General features: G+C 38.4%; 1 protein-coding gene across 1 annotated transcript; it reads right to left on the bottom strand.

The window, feature by feature from the left end:
* Window positions 1-1,224: 1,224 nt before the first annotated feature.
* ALX1 (ALX homeobox 1) lies at window positions 1,225-19,745 on the bottom strand. Its single transcript, XM_005480657.4, has 4 exons — window positions 19,068-19,745; window positions 16,506-16,810; window positions 12,807-12,935; window positions 1,225-1,775 (listed from the first exon to the last, which is right to left on the bottom strand). Exons 1-4 carry the CDS (start codon window positions 19,297-19,299, stop codon window positions 1,455-1,457), a joined length of 987 nt encoding a protein of 328 aa, XP_005480714.1. The 5' UTR covers window positions 19,300-19,745; the 3' UTR covers window positions 1,225-1,454.
* Between the last annotated feature and the right edge of the window lie 1,142 nt (window positions 19,746-20,887).

The raw sequence follows: 20,887 nt of genomic DNA on the forward strand, positions 1-20,887 counted from the left end.
AATGGCCAGAGAGAAAAGCAAGAATGAGCAGGGGGTGCCCCGAGAGTTGTATCCTGTTCTAATCACAGCCATGCAAGTCCTTCTTTATTTCAATTAATTTACTTTGCCTTTATGAACCTGAGAGACTGACTGTTGCTTTCAAAGAGGCTGACATTTCACTCATCTGAAGGAGCTTGGAATGTGACAGGGGAAAGGGAGGAGAAGTAAATCAAAGCAGATATCAATTCTCCAGATGTAAAGTATTTTTCTTCTCCGCTATTTTTTTTCCACCAGAAATGTCAGAAAGTCTGCTGACATTTTAATTCCTTTGTGATAGGCTGGGAGCTGAGAGCCAAGTCCTGCTGCCATTGCAGTCAAAAAGATTTTTCTCATATACTTTAAGAGTAGCAAATTAGCCTTACACTCTGGAAAGCATATAAGCAAAGTTTCAACAAAATGTAATTAAAATTAAAATTACATTAGTCTAACATCATCTTAGGATCATATACAAACTGAAACTGATGAGCCTTGTTGGACTTTTTTGCAATTTGACCACAGAGTAGCAAAACCCAGTAAAATGAACTGTACTGGAAGACCCCAGTGTTGTGTTGTTTGGGGTTTTTCCCTAAACTGAATTCTGTTAAAAGTGTAGGAGTACTATTCCATGCTGTCTATTAGTCACCCAAGCTTCATGACACCCTATCTATAACCTTTAAGATTTAATTTACATTTACTAGTTGACACATAATCTGTGCACATCTTTTAAAACTCTATTAAGCACTGTGATCCTACTTTTAGCCTTATATGTGACCAAAAAATATCTCATTATCTTTAATAGAAATACACTCAGGTCCATAAGATAAAGTAGTACCTTATATTCTTTTTACATTAGTTGTTCATTGATATAAATGCAACAAGCTCAACATGCATTTAGCAAAAGAGCAGAGCTGGCTTAGAGCAGCAACACAGTGCTGAGAGAACTCAGTCTACAAATTCTACCTACAACATGAGCGGTCATATATTTCCCTCTTTGCATGGTGTGCTTAGAGATTTACATCATGGGTTCAATATAATAAATTTACTTTCCTTTACTAAGTTGTTCCTTTATGAAGTATTCATTTGTAAAGCATGAATTTTTTATACAGGACTGCTAAAAACCATGGAGTAGACACATTTGCTTAGTAGTTTTATTTTTTTTTCATGTTCTATAATCATATTTCATCAACTGGTACAACAAAACATATATAAAAAGCAAAACAAAGAGGGCTTGTTGAGCTTGATGCATGGTAAATCTATTTGGTTTATTCTTGGTTTATTGTTAAATATTATATTGCATTTCTTAAAGCAGACATCGTGTATATTGTGATTTCTAGCATTCCACACACAGCAGCTTATTGTTGTTCCCTTTAAATATGGGAAATAAAAATGGTTTTAGTTTGCTTTAAAAAAAAAAATTGAGAGAGGATACTGCTATATTACATGGCCCAAGAAATATTGGCAGCATGCTCTTTGGCTTTCATCCGTAGAACTGCAATACTGGAGGACCTCCTTTCAAACTCTGGCTTGGTTTCAAAAGCATGTCCATTGGTTGCCCCAGAAAGCAATGAGTCAGTGAAAAAATTATTGAGGGGCATGTGGCTAAATTGATTCTGGTGGTTTGAAAAGCCTGTGTAGCCAGAATCTGTCCGGGGTGAATGGGAGTAAGGTGTCATACAGGAGGACGTATCTCGTGGCAGCATGCAGGAGGTAACCACAGAACCACTGGCCGCATTCCCTGCCCACAGATTGTTCTGAATCTGGAACATATAAAATGAACACAATTAAACTCAGATAGCTCATCTTTTGTTTTCTGCAATGCTTGGTTTGCTTTACTTCACATATAATTAGTTCCCCTCTGAAACAAGTAACAAGTATTTAACAAGTACTCTGCAATCATGTCAGAAAATAGTGTGAAGAGATCACATCAGACAAAATATGAGATTGCTCACTTAAGAGCAAGGGCTGAGTCATGTTCCTTATTTTGTCATCCATTTGTCCTGTGTCTTCATATATATGTCTAGTGTTGAACCTCAGGATGCCATCAGCCCAGCCAGTCAATAAAATTAATGGAAACACACAACTGACATCAGAAAAAACGTGTCAAAAGAGTGTACAAGATCATAGATATTTTCAACATAAATGCTTCTCCTCATTAGAATTCCCATTGTAATGGTCAAAAAAGGGTGAACAAAACAAACCAATTTAGATTTCTCAAGTGATAAAGCCCAACAAGTATTCAAAAAATTTAATAATGAGAAGCCTTGCGTAATTACTTTAAAACAAATGAAACCCTAAAACACAGAAATTACTGATAATGCATTCAAGACTTTTTCATAAATTTGTTTCAAAGATAGATTTGATATAAAATTTCTTTTCATGACTTTTTGTGTGAAAATATACTTTAAGGGCATATCTGTTTCAGAATTCAGCCTTAACAAGCTGCATTGTGCATCCCTGGAAAACATTGCATGACAGAGTAGGACACAAACTTTGTGGTTACCAATAATATCTGGAGCAACCATGTATTCAAGCCTTGATGTATAATCCTTTCTATACTTGGCAGTTGCTTAAAGCTCCATTCTGAGTCTCAGGCCTTCTACCATCTATGCATAGATGCTATTTATGGATAGGTATTTTTCACTTGTTTGTTACTAGATGAACAGGCAGAAGGATTTTTAAGACCTAACACGAGTCAGCTCTTATTGCTATCTCAGACTGCAGGGTCTTTCATTCCTGCTCTAGTCACTTTGATTTGATCGAGCTTCACACTCAGCAACTGCCCTTCTTTTTTCTCCAAACTCTACTCTCTCTCTCTAGGAGTACTACTTGCATATGGTATAATTTCTGACATACTCAATCTTCCTCGGTCATTCCCCATTTACACACGCCATTATACAATTTACAGCTTTGTATGTCTTCTCCACTTTTACCTATATATCTCTCCTGAATGCTGATTTTTAAATGTACAAATAACATCAGGCAAGACATTTTTTGCCCCCATTCATAATACAGATCTTGTCAGCCAGTAACTATATCCTTTCCTATTTGTTTTCCTTTGCTAAATTTGTCTTCACTCTAAAAATCTGTTGTCTGTTCAGTGTATCCTTGCCCTGATGCACTGCGATTGAGCCCACGTGTCTTTGTTCTTTGTAATATGTTGGAGTAACTCAATTACTCTTCAGTTAGCACTGAAAAGTGAATTCCCACTAAAAACTTAACTCTACATTCACATTCCAAATCCACAGACAAAGGAATTTTGACTTTAAGATATAAAGGTTATCTCTCTAGCTGAGTGATTTTTTCTGTTGAAGTAGAGGTCAGAGGAAGTAATGAATTATGACAGACACACACATATGCACACACAGAATGAAAACATGTTTCTAAGGCTGATGAGTTGTGTTTTCTCCCGTTGTCCTATCACTTTGCAACAGCACATACCAAACCACCAACAAGTTAAAGCGATAAATTATGGTTCGCTGAACTCCTCTAGCTGAGATCTAATGGAAGGACAAAATTGTCTTATTTTAAAAGTTAACATTTTAAACTGTTGTATTAGCAAGGTCATCAGGAGCTGACAAACTAATCTGGACCCCTTGGGAATTCCAGCAGCAAAAAACATAATCCAGTAAATGCTCCATTTTGGTTTCCTCTGAAAGCCTGGGGAAAAATCATGGTAGCAACTCATCTCCCCAAACTCTGGGTCTGCTCAGTTTGTTTACAGAGACGTGCATGCATGCAGTTATAGTTCCACACGCACTCACGGATGTGCCTTTCCACACACACCCACACAGCTGGGCACACATCAGGCTTCTGCTCCTGCATATTTTAGGTGATCTGCTGGGAGGCAACGGAGGAAGTAAGGTCACTGAGGAAGGATATGGAAGAATTTTCCTTCTTGTGGGCTTCCTGACGTCTAAATGAGGAAATCTAAAAGAAGTTTCAGAACTTTCCAGTTACCACCTCTCATAATCACTTTTCAGAAGACTCAAACGTCAGCCCATGGGAGACGCTCTACAGTTTGACATGATTCCCAGCTGCCTTATTACTCCTTCATTAACCTACCTGAGCCAGTTTTGACTTATAATCAGACAAATTTCCCCAGGGAGAAACTAGTTAACCTATGCAGTGTCTAATACATGAGCTATTTCTGAAGGAGCTCATAATCTCCAAAGCTAACTTACATGTAACAAAGTCTTATTTATCTGACTTACTGAAATTTCTTTCTAAGAAATGCTATGCCAAATGCTACCCAGGCAGCACAGATATAATTAGGGGAGGAATTTTAAAAAAAGTTTAAATACAAACATGAACAAGTTTGCCTTTAATAGAGTCATGATGGGAAATCTTCAAAAGGTTCAGAGGCTCAGTTAGAAAGTGCCCAATAACCAATGTGGTCTGGAGGAATCACAAAATTACTCTTTCTTTCCATACTTTGAGTAATTTGGTGTGCAGTAAACTAAGTTTAGTACCACCAATTTCCCTGATATTTTTATTCCAGGCAAATCTCTTTCAATTTAGGTTCAGTGAGGTTGCACAGGTGTAAATGAGAACCGAATTCAGCTGCAAATCCTAAAATGTGCCAATGTCTTTTTCAAGAAATATGTGAACAAGCTATCAATTTCTAAAACTTTTAAAGGAGCGCACTAGATTTCTTCCTTAGAGAAAGGAATTCAAATTATTAAACTTAACTTCAGGAATGCCACAAGATTCTAGGGGAGCTTTACATCTTCTCTCATGAGGCAGTTATGCCTTCCAAAACAATGTTTTCAGTTATATCAATTTTCTGTTCATTTTAGTTGATTGAGTGACTTCATATTTGGTATTAAATGTTCATTTCTTTACAAGGATTTACAACATAAATATCTTGTAGTGAAATTTAGGCACAGAAGGTATTCCTGTATTAAAAATAAATACAGTAATGTTTCACAATAAGTCAAAATGATCAGACCTTCTTCTGGTATGTTAGAAGGAAAAGCAACATTATGTACATGAATTTAAAGAAAATATTTTTCCTCTTAAAATCTTGTGTGATCCATGAACTATATAAAAGGCAATTCAGAGACTGTGAATGAGGCCATACATACAGCACATCTCTGGTTTCTGTTAACATCACAAACAACTTGAGCTTTGCTCTTGTGGTTACCGTGAAATTACCAGAGCCCTTCAATATATTTACCTACTGTATGTTTTATACACACATACACATGCACACACACCCTTCCTGATCGAAAAAGAAATAGGATTTCATAGCTGTGACATGAACATAACTGCAGAGTTATGGTTATTAACATGGTTATGATATAATTTCCTAGGCACATGACCTTCTGTTAGATACTGCAGAGGAAAAAGAGCTGAGGTAATTGGTCATCCTGCTTGGTGTCATTGCTTCTTTTCTGCTAAACTTTCAAGCTCCCTGAGCTTCAGTCTTTTTATGCAGCCCCTGGAGAAACCACATAAACTCAAATATCAATTTTTTCTGGGAGTTTTGCTATCACTGCCCTAGCCTTTGGGAGAACCAAATGGGAGATTTGGTTCTCCTATCACCAAATTCTTGACTCATGTTATTTCAGTTGCCTGCCTATCCAGACTAGAGACTGTCTCTGTTTGAGTGCACACCTTTTAGTGCTTCACATTGGAAACAAAATTCTAATTTCTTTTAAGATCTCTAGATATCAAGAGATTTTATTATTATATTACATAATAAATGTTATACATGCTGAATGTTATTATAATTACTCTAGTAATTAGAAACTACACATATCCTCTGAGGAAAACAAGAGTTGCACTAAAGGAAGAGTTAAGAATTTATGTAATTATAGAAAACATGTGAATGTCAGACTGATTTGCTAAATTTTGGTCACTACTGTCCTTGCACTACCAAAAAATATCAAATCTGTGCTACCACAAGAAGCTACTTTCAGGAGATTAAATGCAATAGCTCTTAAACTACTCAAAACTACTAGTTAGCAGCTTGTATCTGTTGGTCATTCCTAGTCCATCACCACAATTAATTTGGTCTGTAAATTTCCACTTTTTTTTTCTGGGTGCCTCTTTACAACACCCAAAATACAGGTAGAAATTTGCCTGTACTTCCTAAACTTGTAGATTCTCAGAATAATTTAAACCGAAAAAGAGCCTCTAGGATTATTTTTCTAAACCCTTGCTTGCAGCTACTCTTGAATTTAGATAAGGTTACTCAAACCCCATCCAGCCATGTTTTGAATCACTCCAGCTGCAGGGATTCATTAATTTCTATGGGCAATTTGCCCCAGTGCTTCACCACTCTCATTGTATTTTTACATTTATATCTAGACAGAGCACTTCTCAGTGTTTAATTTGTGCCTATTTTGTAGGAGCTGATGGGCAAGTGCACATGTGAACTTTACTGGGCTCATGTATGAGAGAGATGCAGCACATAATTTGCAGATATAAATAAAATGCTGATTAGCACATGATAATGAGAGGCTTAACAGTACAGATTTAAAATATGTGATAGACCCCTTCAGTCCACATTTGGCTTACACATGGTGAACAAAATAAAACTCTGATCATTAGATTCCACACTTAAGTTTGCTAAGCTTCAAAATAATGTAGGATTTGAAAAGTCATCAAGCTGTCATTCCTGTGTGGGATGTTTTGTAAACTGTAAATTCTCCCTACTGCAATCTTGAGGCCACTTATAATATGGATTAATTATATTTCAACTCTATGATACAGTTAAATACAATATTTCACATTTTGCGAAATATTGTAAAATTTTTGTGTATTTTAAGGAAAAACAAAGAAGAATTTGCCATATAATTAAGCCCCAGTAAAGTCGCTCACACTTAAAGAAGTACATGTTTCACCAAAAACAAAAACCCACAGAGCAACAAACTGAATGTTTGAGACCATGAAAAGGACCACATACAGTGGTGGTTTATTACCCAGAAAAAATAAAAGTGCAGTGCATAAGCTACTTCGTGTGGAACAGACACCACCCAGAAAAATTGGAAGTGTCACTCCCCTCTTGTTGGAAGATCAGCCACAGCAGTGAGCACACACGCAGTGAGACACACACCATGCAGGTGGCGGCTCAGCCCCAGCCCCAGCCCCACGCTGCTGCAGCCAGACGGCATGAGTGAGTGATAAAAACTCTTTGAAGCCAGCTCAGAGATGTCTGCCACATCTACTCATGCTCAATCAGTGTACCCATAGCCTTAATGAACTATTGTGATTAACTGTCATTTATGTGTCTGCTACAGTTAAAAGAAATTTTAAGTCATATAACATGTGGCGTCTAATACATTCCATATGAACATTTAATTGGAACATGTAACTTTGATTATTGCTAATGAGGATTAGCCATATGTACCAAGGCTAGAGCAAACGATAATGATGATCCAAGGACTTAGTACTTAACACATGTATGGTGATACCACTTCTACACTCTTTGACTGCCAACACATCATGTGATGCCATGCTGTTCAACATATTTATTTGATTTATCATTATGGTGGATGGAGTGCAAATTTCAGCTTCTTCCTTCTATTTATGAGATTTCAACAGTTTCTTTTTAGACCTTCTATATCATTCCTGTTCCCATACTTCTGAAAAGCTTTTATTGTCTTAGGATTCCCACCTGCACTAGATTGGACTTTTTCAACTGAAACAAAAAATTAAATTCTATCCTATCCAAGTCTTGCCTGCATTTTCAAGAAAATTTAAAAAATACTCAAACATTTTACATGTGGTATTAAGAGGGAAAGTAGAGTGGTGTGACAAAATTAATCCTTTTAAATGGACTTAGACGAAAAATTGCAACAAATTAACATGATTCAAAGAACAAGTAAGGAGGAAAAATGCAAAGAAAGGAAGGAGCCTAGATGGGAGAAAATGTTCACCTTTTTTAACTGCTTTTCAATGCCTCAATGTAATGTTTATTTACATGCTGATGCACTTATAAAGATAACATCTTTTCCAATTTGATTCACACAGGGATAGCTGTGATAATAGAATAGGCTCTTGTGTGTGTAAATAGAGGAGGAGGGGTAAAATGAAATTTTGCTTCAGGTTTTCTTGTTAGTTCTCATAGGTAGTCATCGAATCTGATGAGATCAAATACCTTTGTAACAGGAGCCTTCCCACTAACATAGGGTGGCAGAGGGAGTCAAATGAAGACCAATAAGGTAAGAGAAGAACAAAGCTAAAGAGGCTTTTTTATTGTTCCTCTTCCAACATATTTATACATCTGTGTAGATAAGTACAAATGACTGCAGCTGAACCAGGTATCAAAATAAAAAAAATGTTGGCAGATCATCTTACCTATTTTACACCTTACATTTTAGGAATAGAAATTTTAATTGATCAGAGTTTTTGACAGCTGTAAAGGGAACCCATGTCTGGCATAGAAATCCCTTTGGTTAAGTTTCCTAAACACAAATGTCTAATACTTATCTGACCATGGCTGCCTAAAATGAAGGATGGATCCTTCTTTTAAATCCTGTTCATCAACACTTCAACAGTGCCTCAGATACCCTGAGACATATTTAATAACACTCTATGCTGTATTGAAGGGACAAAATTAAGTAAGGCTTGTTTACTAACATTCACTCCTGTGAAATGAAGTAAACTTCCCCATGAAGGGAATCTGCATTCATTTCCCCACTGCTTTTAAGATGTTCCATCTTCACTTTCATAGCAATAGGATATTGCTAGTAAAGCTAAAAATGTCTAGGATATGTGTTTTCCTGAGTCACTTAAGATGACTTAGAACACAATGTGTTGTATCTGCAAGAAAACATTGAAGTTCAAACACTGAAAGTAAGGAAACAGAAAACTTTTGCTAAAATTAAAGAAAATCACTGTCCATACAATTTTCCTAGAAAAATCTGATTTTCAGCATAATGTTGTTAGAGCTTTGAAAAAAAATCTAAATAACAGATGATTTTTCTAGAATGTTGTACAAACGGCCCTTCTCTGTAACCCAAGTTTTGATAGTATAATTAATGGAAGATATATGCATGCAGAATTTGGCCAGTTAAGGAGATATTCAATTTCTCGGCAGGTTCAATTCAGGAGATATTCAATTTCTCAGACAAGCAACTAAAAAAACCAACCAAACAAATAAAAAATCTAAAGTCAATATACTGTAAAAATAATTAAAATTAGACTGAAAGAGCAAAGTAAAGAATTATGATCTACCAAAAAAAACCTAAATTGTAATTATTGTGAAGATAAAGACATGGATTTAATAGCAAAATTAGGCTGGATTATAGACAAAAGTGTTGGACCAGATCACCTTCAGAGGTCACTTCCAACCTCAACCCTTTTCTTATTCAGAGCCAACCTTCTGTCTGAAATGAGTTGAAAGATTCATTTTCTCACAAGAGAAACGTTTCAGGTTTATGAAGTCACACAATGCATAGCAGCATGATGTTCTTAATTTCTATTTGATGAAGATAATTGGTGAAGAGACTAAGCAGAAGTCTCCACAACACCCTCTGTTGACTGCAAGAAACTGACGCTTCTGCTGGAATGCAACTGAGATGTGTTTTCTCAACATATCCATGGCTGGACTCAAACCAGAAAAATCCACGGGCTGCAAATCCTTATAATGCACACCAGAAATTCATATTTGTTCCTGCTCTTTCTGCCATAAAGCTGTAAATTTCTCAGCTTGATTTCATCCTTTTTCAACATTCAACCTATATTTTCTTCCAGCAACAGGGAGTCTGTTTTTCTCCATGTTGTTTCTTAAAAAAACTCTAGTGATCTGTGTTCCACAATCCACAAGAAAAAAATACTTATTTAAAAGCACATTTAAAATTTATTTATTTGAAGGTATGGCAAAGCTTGTCTAATATTTGCTTATTTCATTTTCACAAGAGTGCCTGTGGTGGTGGTGATATGGGAACAAAAGTAAAGGGAAAAAGGATATTTGTTTTCTTCTCTTACATTAACTACAATGAAATAAAGGATTTTTTGGGGGAAATCAATTTATAGCATTAAAATGAAACCATTTTATATACCTTTTCTGCCTGAGTTGTGAGATAGATTGATGAATTTATTGCAAGTCAGGAGCTGTATATTTATTTTCCAGAAGTGAAGCACTTAATAATGGACATCTAGTTCAAAAGATTTGAATGCAGTGATGTCAGTAGTCATGTTTTTAAAACAGATTTTCATTGTCTCAGTCACTCTCGCTGGAAATGTTTTATATATCATAGAGATGTGGTTTTACTGAAGAACAGGATTTCAGAATGTGAAAACTATGAAGAACTACCACGAGGTTAGCAAGACTACGAATTTTTATTAAATGCTCTGTGGTAATTGCCTGGATACCTACTCATATACAGAAAAGTAGCCAAATTTTTCTCTGAGTAGAGGACTACCTTGTTTTTAACACGAAGCCAAGCTACGCATGCAAGCCTTCAGCTGAAACAGCCGAAGTGCACTCACACCTTCCTTCAGTTCCTTCTTCTTGAACAGCAAGAACAGCAGAACAGCACCAGGCAGCATTCTCATGCAGGTGACCAGACCAATGACACATTTGTGCCTCTCTATTTACCTGCACTCTGTTAGTCTGTGCATGTAGGTGAGCATGTGGCATTTGTGCTTGTGAATATTCACGTTTTGTATTTCTACACACTAGATTGATTTAAGATGATGGAACAAGCATTTGCATTTCAATATTCTGTTTTTAAGATTTTATTAATTAGTAATGGAAATATTTGTCAGGCTTAAGCTTAGTTGTGTCATCTGCCTAGCAGATTTTTTTGACAAAAAATATAAACAGAAATGCAGAGAATTAATCTTTTTAACAATCTGAAAGTACAGAATAGATCTTTTATTGGGTTAGAATTTTATAGATCATATCATATAGTTTAAAAATGTGGGATTGTTGAAAAGCATTAATTTTAGGACAATCATTTTAAATGTAGATGGAATCCTACTAAAAATACAAAATAAGCTGGCAGACACAATTTTAGTCTAGAAATCCCAAAGCTTCAGCACTGTTCATTGTATCACTTGCTGTGATGCTATAGGTAAGTCAGAAAGACCTTGAAAGGAGAGTTGACCACCTTAAATGAGATCTGTGAGTGAATGCAAATCTGCGGCTTTGTGAGTCTACCCGGGGCTACCGAAGATTCTGTCCACTTACCTAAACACAGAGTCATGCAGTGGTTGCTAATGTAATTTGGGTTATTGCCCTGCTACATGTTAAAACAAAACCAGATGACTTACAAGTGCCACAACAGCTGAAATGGTTGTGTCCATGTTCTGAGCTGCTGGAGCACAGGGCAGCTCTGGCCCAGGCACCAAGCCTAGCAATATGTAACCTCCTCAGAGGTAAAGCACATTAAAATGAGTAGATGACACATGAGCCAAAGACCCCTGGTTCATAGCTAATCACATTCATAGAATGATAGAATCACTAAGGTTGGAAAAGACCTCCAAGATCATCAGGACCAACACTTCAGCAAACACTGCCATGCCAACTAATAGCATAGCATTAATTGTCATTTCCAGCCAATTCTTGAATACTTCCAGGGATGGTGACTCCACCACTCCAATGCTTACCACCATTTCAGTGAAAAAATTCTTCCTGATGTCTGACCTAAACCTCCCCCAGCTCAGCTTATTTCCTCTTAACCTGCCACTTGTTCTCTGGGAGAAGAGACCAAGGCCCGTCTTGCTACAATCTCATTTCATGCAGTTGTAGAGAGCGATAAGGTCTCCCCTGCAACTCCTTTTCTCCAGGCAAAAAAAGCCCAACTCCCTCAGCTGCTCCTCAGGATTTGTGCTCCAGACCCCTCCCCAGCTCCATTGCTCTTCTTTGAACATTCTCCAGCCCCTCAATGTCATTCTCATAGTGAGGGGCCCAGAACAGGACACAGGATTTGAAGTGAAACCTCACCAGTGCCAAGTGCAGGGACACAATCCCTGCCCTCTCCTGCTGCCCACACTATTGCTGATCCAGGCCAGGATGCCATTGGCCTTTTTGGCCACCTGGGCACAGCTGGCTCACGTTCAGCTGCTGACAACCACCCCTCACAGGCCCTTCTCTGCTGAGTCAATTTCCTGCCACTCTTCCCCAACCCTGAGGAACTCCTCATTCAGCCAATTTAGAGCATGACCAAAGCAAGCTCACATAGAATATGAGTTTTTTTTTTTTTTTAAGGTTGGCAGAGACCCCACTGTCCAATGAAGCTGAACAGCACCAAAACACCAGTAGTGGAAGGGAGCCATGCAAGAGTTTTTTGCTTTGCATGGCGCTTTTTTTTAATTAATTATGTGGTAAAAGCAATGTGTAGCCAGAGACATGAAAAAAATGGCTCTAAAATAAAGATATTCAATGTACTAAAACAAGCAAGGAGACAGACAAAAGCAGAGTGAGGCAAAGAGTAAATCAAAGGAGTGGAGAACTGAGGCAGAAGATTATTACTTCATTATGCAGTATACCTTATTATTTATTAACAGGGAACTGCGAAAGACAAAAAAAACCCCAAATTCAACCAACTCCAATGGTATGAGAGATTTGTCCTGTCCCTCTGCCTCTCTCTCCCAGCGATATATATTCAGTTCTGATTCTGTATGACTATATTACAATTTCACGCTAGTAGGACACTTGTTCTATTTAATGGGCTGTTGAGGTCTATAAGGCCATGTTCCATGTTTGACACATCAAAAGGAAGCTGTCTAGAGACCAGATAGTTTATACTTCATCTTAGCAAAGTATACAAAACCAGAGTAGTTAGGACAGCTGCCAAATGTAGAACCAAAGTACTGCTTGGTCTTTACCATACCTGAGGGTAGCTGTCAGTCCTTGGAAGAACAGATATGTCATAGGTGGCAGCAAAGTGGCTCTTGGCTTGCTGGATCTGACCATAGCGTTCTCTTTTTCTCCATTTTGCTCTTCGATTCTGGAACCAAACCTAGAGTATACAAGGAAAGAGTCATCAGGGTAAACTAAATTATATACGGTGCAAAGAGTTTTAGGAAAATAAGAGATTTTGGACAGCGGCTTTGAAAATTTCTGTTTATCTAAAAAAGATAAGTTCTCCACCTGGAAATTAATTTTTCACTGTTTCAGTCTTGTAAATGTCACACCTGCTTAACTTATGGCTGGCTATTTTAAATATACATATTGTTTCATTTATATTCCTCGAAACAAACCAACAAACAAAGCAAACAAACAAAAGCAAAGACAATCTGAGAAAGATCAGTCTGTAGCAAGTAAAGAAACATTCCCTTAAATTCCCATGCCCACTGATTTGCTATAACTATCCATAATCTGCCTCCTAGAGGTGTCCATGACCTTTATCAAGTGCAGTAATAAAAAGGCAGGAAAAATTGGCACAAGGGCAGTAGTCTGCACAGCAGGAAAAGTTCCTATAAGGAAGGCTAAAAGGCCAGGAAAATAATAGTCACTATGTCACAGACAGTTTTTGAACTATTGTGAATTTTTTTCCACTTTTGTGTTAGGTGATATCTGTTACTTATAATGGAAGACAAAAGAATTGCACTTTCAACTATGGAATAATTTAGATTTTATGCTTAAATTTGTTTATACTCCTTGGCCTGTTCTGTAATATTTGTTCTGTCAAGTACTATATCAAAAACCCATTATATGACAATTTCTTTCTGTTACTGATAACTGTCATTGTCTCATAGTCTTAATAATTTATTCTTGTCTTTCAGACAGTTTATTTTGGACTGGTTAGGCTCTCCTGATGAATAAAGGGGATTGCTAAGAAAAGTAACACTGTATAAGAATAATATCCAACTAGTCGTTGTTCTGGGTAAGCAAGCTCACTGAGACTTTTTTAAGAAGTCACACTTTTAACTGAATCATTATTATTTAAAAGGAAACAATGGCATTGGTTAGTCATCCAGCTAAACTTACCATTAATTAATTTTGATATATACATACATGAATGGTGCTTTATTTATAGATACTTCCTGTGATTTGAAGGACATTTTCTGATTCCATATTGTGGGATATTTAAAACAACACTGTTTGGTTTATGATTCCATTCTTGCATTGATCTTTGGGGAACTCAACTGACATTTGATACTGCTCTTAAGCAACCAGGGCATAATTTTGCTCATTTCAATTCCTAAGAACTTGTGGCAAATGCAAGTCTTTTAAAAGATTCAGCAATCAAAGCAAAGCTCATGCATATACCTCCTGAGTATATATTTTTAGGAGCCTTGGTGGTAAATATGTGCTATGTATGATGCCTGAGCTTCAGCAAAAAGAAAAGGGAAGGCAAAAAAATCTCCTGTCTCCACAGAGGCATCAAGGACGCGATAAGGAAATTTAGTCATGAAGTTCTTTCCTTGAATAAAGACCTTGACAATCTTCTTAAAATGGGTACCAATTACTGGACTGACATGCAGCAGGAAAGAGAACAACTTAGATAAATTAGGTTCAGGTTGGCTCTCTCTGCATGTGTGCAGGACAAATATTAAACTGGATGTTGATGAAATGGTGGTGAAGGGAACTGTGGGTAAGGTATCCAGCTGATCACTCTGCTACACTAAATCAAACAATTTGCTTGAATTCATAGAAGTAAATGAGAAAAAGCACTTTTTTTTTTTCTTTTGACAATCCCCCAAAATGTTTCTGTTTACACCACTTTACTAGAAACTTACTCTTGGCAGAGATAGAGTAACCATTTGCCTCCACAAAGCAATGTAGAAATCTGCTGCTTGTTATCCTTGAATTGCCAGATGCTTGCCTTTAATGACGTAAGGCTTTGCAAATTGCTTAATCTTGTGATGGAATACTCTTGCTACTCTGGACAGAAATGATCAACATGTCCTTCCATATTTAGAATATGAGAATGTAAAGATCAGTTATCTTTTAAGAAAGGTAAGAACATGTTTAAATAAAATAGAAATAAATACACGATGAGAGTCTCATATAGACATACATTTTTCATTTACTGTCTTCTTTTTAATACTCTTACCATGTGAAGCCTCTAAATCTTAGGAAAAAAATGTGATTAAAAAGTCAGATGACACACTTTAGTTCAATTTTCCCCTCCTTATTCTCACTATTAATTTGTTCTTGAAGTAGTTCTCCGTATTCCAGAATTATACACTTGTCAGAATAGTGTTTTAACATTATGCTACCTTCTTTTTTTTTTTTAAGACTAAATCCCAGTGAATAGAAGTGATACTTGGAAAGCTGTACCAAATTCAGGAAAGGGATTGTGCAGAGCCTAAAGAGTTAAAAGCCACTGAACCAAATTCCATCGGCATTGCTGATATCACAGCGATGTAACTGAACACACAGTTTTGGACTCTATTTTCTGATGACAACAGCAAATGTGATGCCTGCTTGAATAGACATGAAAAGAACACTTCTTTATAAAATTAATTAGCTGACTTTTTCTGAAAGTGTTTCTGATTTCATTTCACTTTGTATGCATGTGCACTTTTGTGCACAAAAAGACAGTGCATGTGTGAGTATGCGTTTAATTACAAGTTGTGAAGTTGTTATCATATTCAAGTCACTAAATTAAAAAAATTAATCCCAGTCTGTAAGAATCAACAGAAATGGTGTTCTCTAAATTGAAATAATGATTATTACCAGAACAGAAAAGATATCTAAAATTAAGATAAACTTGCAAAATGTGGCTCACACCGTTTTCTAACAGAAGACCTCTAAACAAGGGAAAGGCTGTATTTCCTGGATATTTAGCGTCTTTTCTCACCATTGCACATCAAAAGTCATAAATATTATTGAGATTGCTCTATGAGCACATACTGAATGAATCACATTAGTACGCAGTTACAATATTCAAATAATGTCCTAAGTGATGACCAGTATGTTTTGTTACAAAAACTAGAGTAACATTATTAATAAGTTATGGAAATTTAAAAACCAGAAATTGTACCCTCTAATTTTGTGATTTCTAAGATCATTCCATACAGAAAAGAAGAAATGATTATGTCCTTGTTTTATACAGGCACAAAACACACACACACACATATATCTATGTAAAGTATATAGATATATAGATACTTATACACATTTATGTATGCACAGTTTCACTGCACAGTCTTTGGATAGAAACAAGGAATTTGGTTACTTTTCAGACTGTAATTTTCATGCCATGACACACAGAGAATCCTCTGCATGTGAGTTCTGCATTGTCATCAGTCTGAACTACATGCAACAAGTGTTTAGTGGGATCTTTACGCATAACAACTTATGTTTTCACTGCCTGGAATTCTACAAGAGATCAAGACAGTTTTACTATTGATGTTGTTTTCTCGTCCTTTAAACAAGCATTCAGAACTGCAACACAAGCTATTTAAAAAAATAACAAGTTATTTTAGCACTACAGCCTAACAGCTCATGTCCATAAAGAAATGAGGCAAAACGAGCTGTTTACTTTAGCTTTATGGGGTTTAGTACAATCCCCAAGAGTGTAATTTACTCATTCCTACAATGCCCAATTTGTCATAGGAAGGCTGAAATCTGGTCCTACCTGGACTCTGGCCTCAGTGAGCTCTGTTCTCAGAGCTAGCTGTTCTCTCACATAGACATCGGGGTAGTGAGTTTTCTGGAATACTTTCTCCAGTTCCTCCAGCTGCAAACTGGTGAAAGTTGTTCTGTGTCTCCTCTTCTTACTGCTGGAGACATTGCTGTCACACTTATCACCAAGTTCATCCAGGTCCCCCTTCTCCTGCAGCCCTTTCACTGGAGACATCCTGAGATTGTTGCAATTGTCCATGGGCCTGCTCAGCTCTGTGTGAAGAGGCTGTCCTTCCACTTTAGTAATCCCGTAGTTCACTGCATGCAAGGTGGGTTAACAGCTGGTTAATAAAGGATCAAGGCGGAAGGAGAGGTGTTTAGATTCAGGAGTTCATATAAAACAGTTTCACAAGGAAGCAGATTCCACCGTGGCAGTGTTATTTCTTTATGAGATCGTTGAAGAGGAATTTGTAATATTAACTACAGATAGAATAAAAGTGCTAAGTCACATTAAATTTTAACCGAGAATGATATCTGAAAATATCATCTGGAAACTTACAGAGTAAGGAGACTGGTGCAAGAGACTTGGATATTTTCACCCTACCACTACTGCTGCTAAAGTAGTTAACAATGCATGAAATCAGCCTCAGCTAGAGTTGTACAGATAAGGAATCTTAGCCCAAAACAGATTTTCATAATAGAGACACAAAGCTATTGACAAATTTGACTTTAAACTTGGAAGCAAATGTAAAAAAACTCTATTTCTATGAAAATACAAACTAACAGTGAAGTAAACTTAATAGCTGTAAACTGACAAATCAAGAAGCAAATGAAACCAAAAATTAAATTCGCTTTTCAAATTCAATAAATTCCATACGCTTTGTTTTGCATTTGTGAAGTGGAATTGTTTCCAATGAGGTCTGTTATGGTTACAAAATACAGGGCATTTCTGCAAAATGTTAACTCGTTAAAAGAGATAGTTTCATATAATTTGTAAAAGGATCACAGGAACTATTTGTCTTTAGGTAAAACTTGAGTGGTAGAAATCAGAAACATTCCACAGTAGCTTCTTAATAAGAAATGAAAACATTTCCTACTTTTCAATATTTTTACTTACCACACATCACTGGAAAAGTAATGAGATAAGTTAAAGAATTCAAAAAAAATTTTTTTTCTAAGAAAAAGGTGGAAAAAAAGATTCAAACTCTGTAGAAATTAAAACTTACAACGATGCTGTGTAACATAATAAGCTTGCTTTGAGATTGCCTCACGTCCTCAGTAATTTCTTTTCTTTCAATTCGAGCTGATGGCAATGAAACACAATTTTCAGATACTTACCATCAACACATACATAGATAGGAAATGCCCCAAAGCCCTCGAGGCACACAATACATTAGCTAATTAAGAAAAACTTGAATGTATGAATCAATTTCCTATAGGTTTTTGTTTTTTAAATTACACTTGAAGAAATCTATCAATGTCTCAGGATTTTTTTCGTACAAATAAAAGAACTTTCTCAAAAAAAAATATATACACTTCAATGACTACATGAAGTCAAAAAGCGTATCATATTGTTAGTCTTACTGCAGCTGATCTTAACCATGTTTTCCGATTTTTCTAGGAAACTAGTTTTTAAATTTTTTTCTATAGCTTTTCATCATGTTGGATGAAAATCGCTATAATATGAAGAAAATAACGAAGAAGATTTGAAATGTTTTAAAAATAAAATATTCCTCATTCTCCTTGCTTATAAGCTAGAAAATTTTAATTATTTGACAAAATGTTTAAAGATATTGTTCGGGGTTTTCGGGGACCGACGGGGTTTTCGGGAAAATCACCGTCCCGTATCGATTGATACCGCTGCAGAGAACCCCGCTGCCTTCGCAGGACGATATTTGCGGGCAGCAGAGATGACCAGGCTGCCTCCCGTTCCCTGCCCGGACCGGCACCGCAGAGCCGGCCGTGTCCCGGCTCCCTCCGACGCCGGCGATGCTTTTCCCGGGACTTTGCTGGGGGAAAGCGCCGCGGCTCGCAGCGGGGCCGGGAGTGCCGGGGAGGGCTGGAGGGAGCCCAGAGGGGGTGCCGAGGGTGCCCAGGGTGTGCCGGAAGGTGCCGGGACCCGGCCGTGTCCTGCAGCACCCTCCGGGAACCCGGCCGTGTCCCGCAGCCCCTCCGGGACCCGCCGGCCCGTCCGCCCCCGGGCGGCTGCCCCGGCCACGGACGGGCTGTGCCGGCGAGCCCGGAGGGAGCTCCGCTCTCGGCCAGCCGGGGGACCCGGGCCGGGGCCGGTGAGGAAGGCAGCAGCTGAAAAGCTTCACTGAAAGGAAAAGAGCCCTTCAAAGCAGCCGGTTGTTTTCTCTCGGATTTTTTTTTTTTTTTTTTTTTTTTTTAGTAGAGATAGTTCTATTATAACAGCAGTATTGTTAGTGTTATTGTTATTTCACTACGACCTGACAGCCCTCGCCTGCCCACATCCGAGGGCTGCACAGCTGCCTTTGGTCTCCCTGGGCGGGAGAGTCCCTGCCCTCCCCCGTACATCTGCAGGAGGGGGAATAACCCTGGGATGACGACTCACCGTTCGTGTCCTGGCAGGGCGATGTCCTCTCCAGCCTCACATGATGCTCAGCTCTTTGCAGAGGGTTGAAGGCCTGTACGCATTTGCTGCCTGACGTTTTGCTATAAAAGGACTCATTGTCCAAAGTTTCCATAACGTGCTCCAAACTGCCTCCTGCGCCCATATAAAAGTCACTGTTCTTGCTCGGCTGGCTCTTCAGGGCAAACTTCTCGCTCAGAAAATCCATAATCATCTAAGGCTGCTTGAGAGCCTCTTCCCTAGACAGAGGCTGGACTGTGAGCAAGGGAAGGAGACTGAGTGGATGGGAGGGAAGGAAGGAGGGAGGGAGGAAGAGGCGTTCAGCGCTTAGAGAGCTGTTTTGCCTCTGAGCCTTTGATTTGTCTTGTCTTGAAAGGGGAACCCGAAGTTGCTCTTATATCTTGAAGCTCAGCAGGACTTCTTGTGCAACCTCCCATTTCTAATGAATATGAAAATAAGCAAGCAGTCTAACTCCACCCCAGGTCCCCCAAGACCTAATCCCAACACAGGAGGGAGTTCCAGGCCCATTTTCCACAGACAGATCTGTTTCAGACAGACACACACACAAGCATTCGGGGAGGGTGAGGGGAGAAAGGGAGAGAGGGAGGGAGGAAGAGAGGGGGGGGGAGGACAAATAAAAAGGACATTTCCCCTCGCCAACCTATTCTCATTTCTCCAGGGATCCTGGAAAGAGTAATCCCTCGCTTCCCTCCCTCTCCTCCCAGCTCCCTGAGAGGCTTAGAGCGAGGTAATTTCAGGGGCACATACCCTTAAGTAAAGGATCTTCTTTAATCGCTTTGACTGATACGTCGGTAGCTGCAGTCCTGTTCTCTGAAGCTGTAAAATTAAGAACCGGTGTTCCTTCTTTATTAAACAGCTCAGAAGTTTTGTCCTAGAGTCAAACAGAGAAAGAAATGTTGTAGGCAGTTGTTTGTGTAGAGGAAATGTAAACTAGCGAAACCTAAAACTAGAACTCTCTCACAACAGAAAACTGGCCTAAAAGAGAATTTGTCTGCTATGAAACAGATCTGTCTGCCTCTGTGTGTGTGTTTGGGGTTGGAGGTGTGTATGCGTCTGTGAAAAGTGGTTAAAACCGACCTTTATTTTAAATCTTCTGAAATGTTATCATTAAAAAACAATACTGTTTCTAAATGAAAGTATTTATTCAAGTCCTAGGTAATAAAAAGAAAACGAAATGAGCCATATATGCATGCATTCCTATGGATATTGGGAAAGCGGGTGGTTTCCACCCAATGTGTGAGCTTTAAAGTGTTGAATTCCTTGGTCTTTTCGCACATTGATAAGATTTAAAACACAGGCGAGAGAGATAGCGGACTATTTCGAAGAGGCACGAATTACGGAAAAGATCTTCCGTGCTTCCTCGGGAAAGGAGCATTCTGTGAAGCAAAGCAAACCCGATTGCAATCACTCCAGAGGAGGATTTCAGCATCGTGGGCCCGCTCTTGTCTTTTCTACGGAGGCTGTTTCAGACCCCAATTCGGAGGGCCCTTCCTCCGCTGGGGCGGGGAGGGAGAAGCAGGGAGGCTTTAATGAGCGGCTGAAGCGCCGGGGCAGCACTGGCCGGCCGGGGCTGCGGAGCAGCTTAGAGACCTTTCCTGTGAACCCAGTCAAAGGTGAAGGGAAGGCCAATTCGGGTCCAGCATATTTCCCGGCAGGCAGCTCCCCTTCCTTCTTCAGCTGGTCTCTAACCTGGTATTTTCCCGGAGATAGGGGTAGGGGGATGTTTTTGTCAGCCACCACTGTCGAGCAGCTGCGGGCACCATCCGGCACACGCACAATCT

The sequence above is a fragment of the Zonotrichia albicollis genome, chromosome 4 (assembly GCF_047830755.1).
Source record: "Zonotrichia albicollis isolate bZonAlb1 chromosome 4, bZonAlb1.hap1, whole genome shotgun sequence".
NCBI classification, from domain to species: domain Eukaryota; kingdom Metazoa; phylum Chordata; class Aves; order Passeriformes; family Passerellidae; genus Zonotrichia; species Zonotrichia albicollis.

Coding starts and splice junctions, on each gene's coding strand:
- ALX1 (XM_005480657.4), bottom strand. CDS start 19,299: ATGATTATGGATTTTCTGAGCGAGAAGTTTGCCCTGAAGAGCCAGCCG. Junction 16,811..19,067: donor GCCCTGCCAGGACACGAACG/GTGAGTCGTCAT, acceptor CCTTGCATGCAG/TGAACTACGGGATTACTAAA. Junction 12,936..16,505: donor TCACTGAGGCCAGAGTCCAG/GTAGGACCAGAT, acceptor TGTATACTCTAG/GTTTGGTTCCAGAATCGAAG.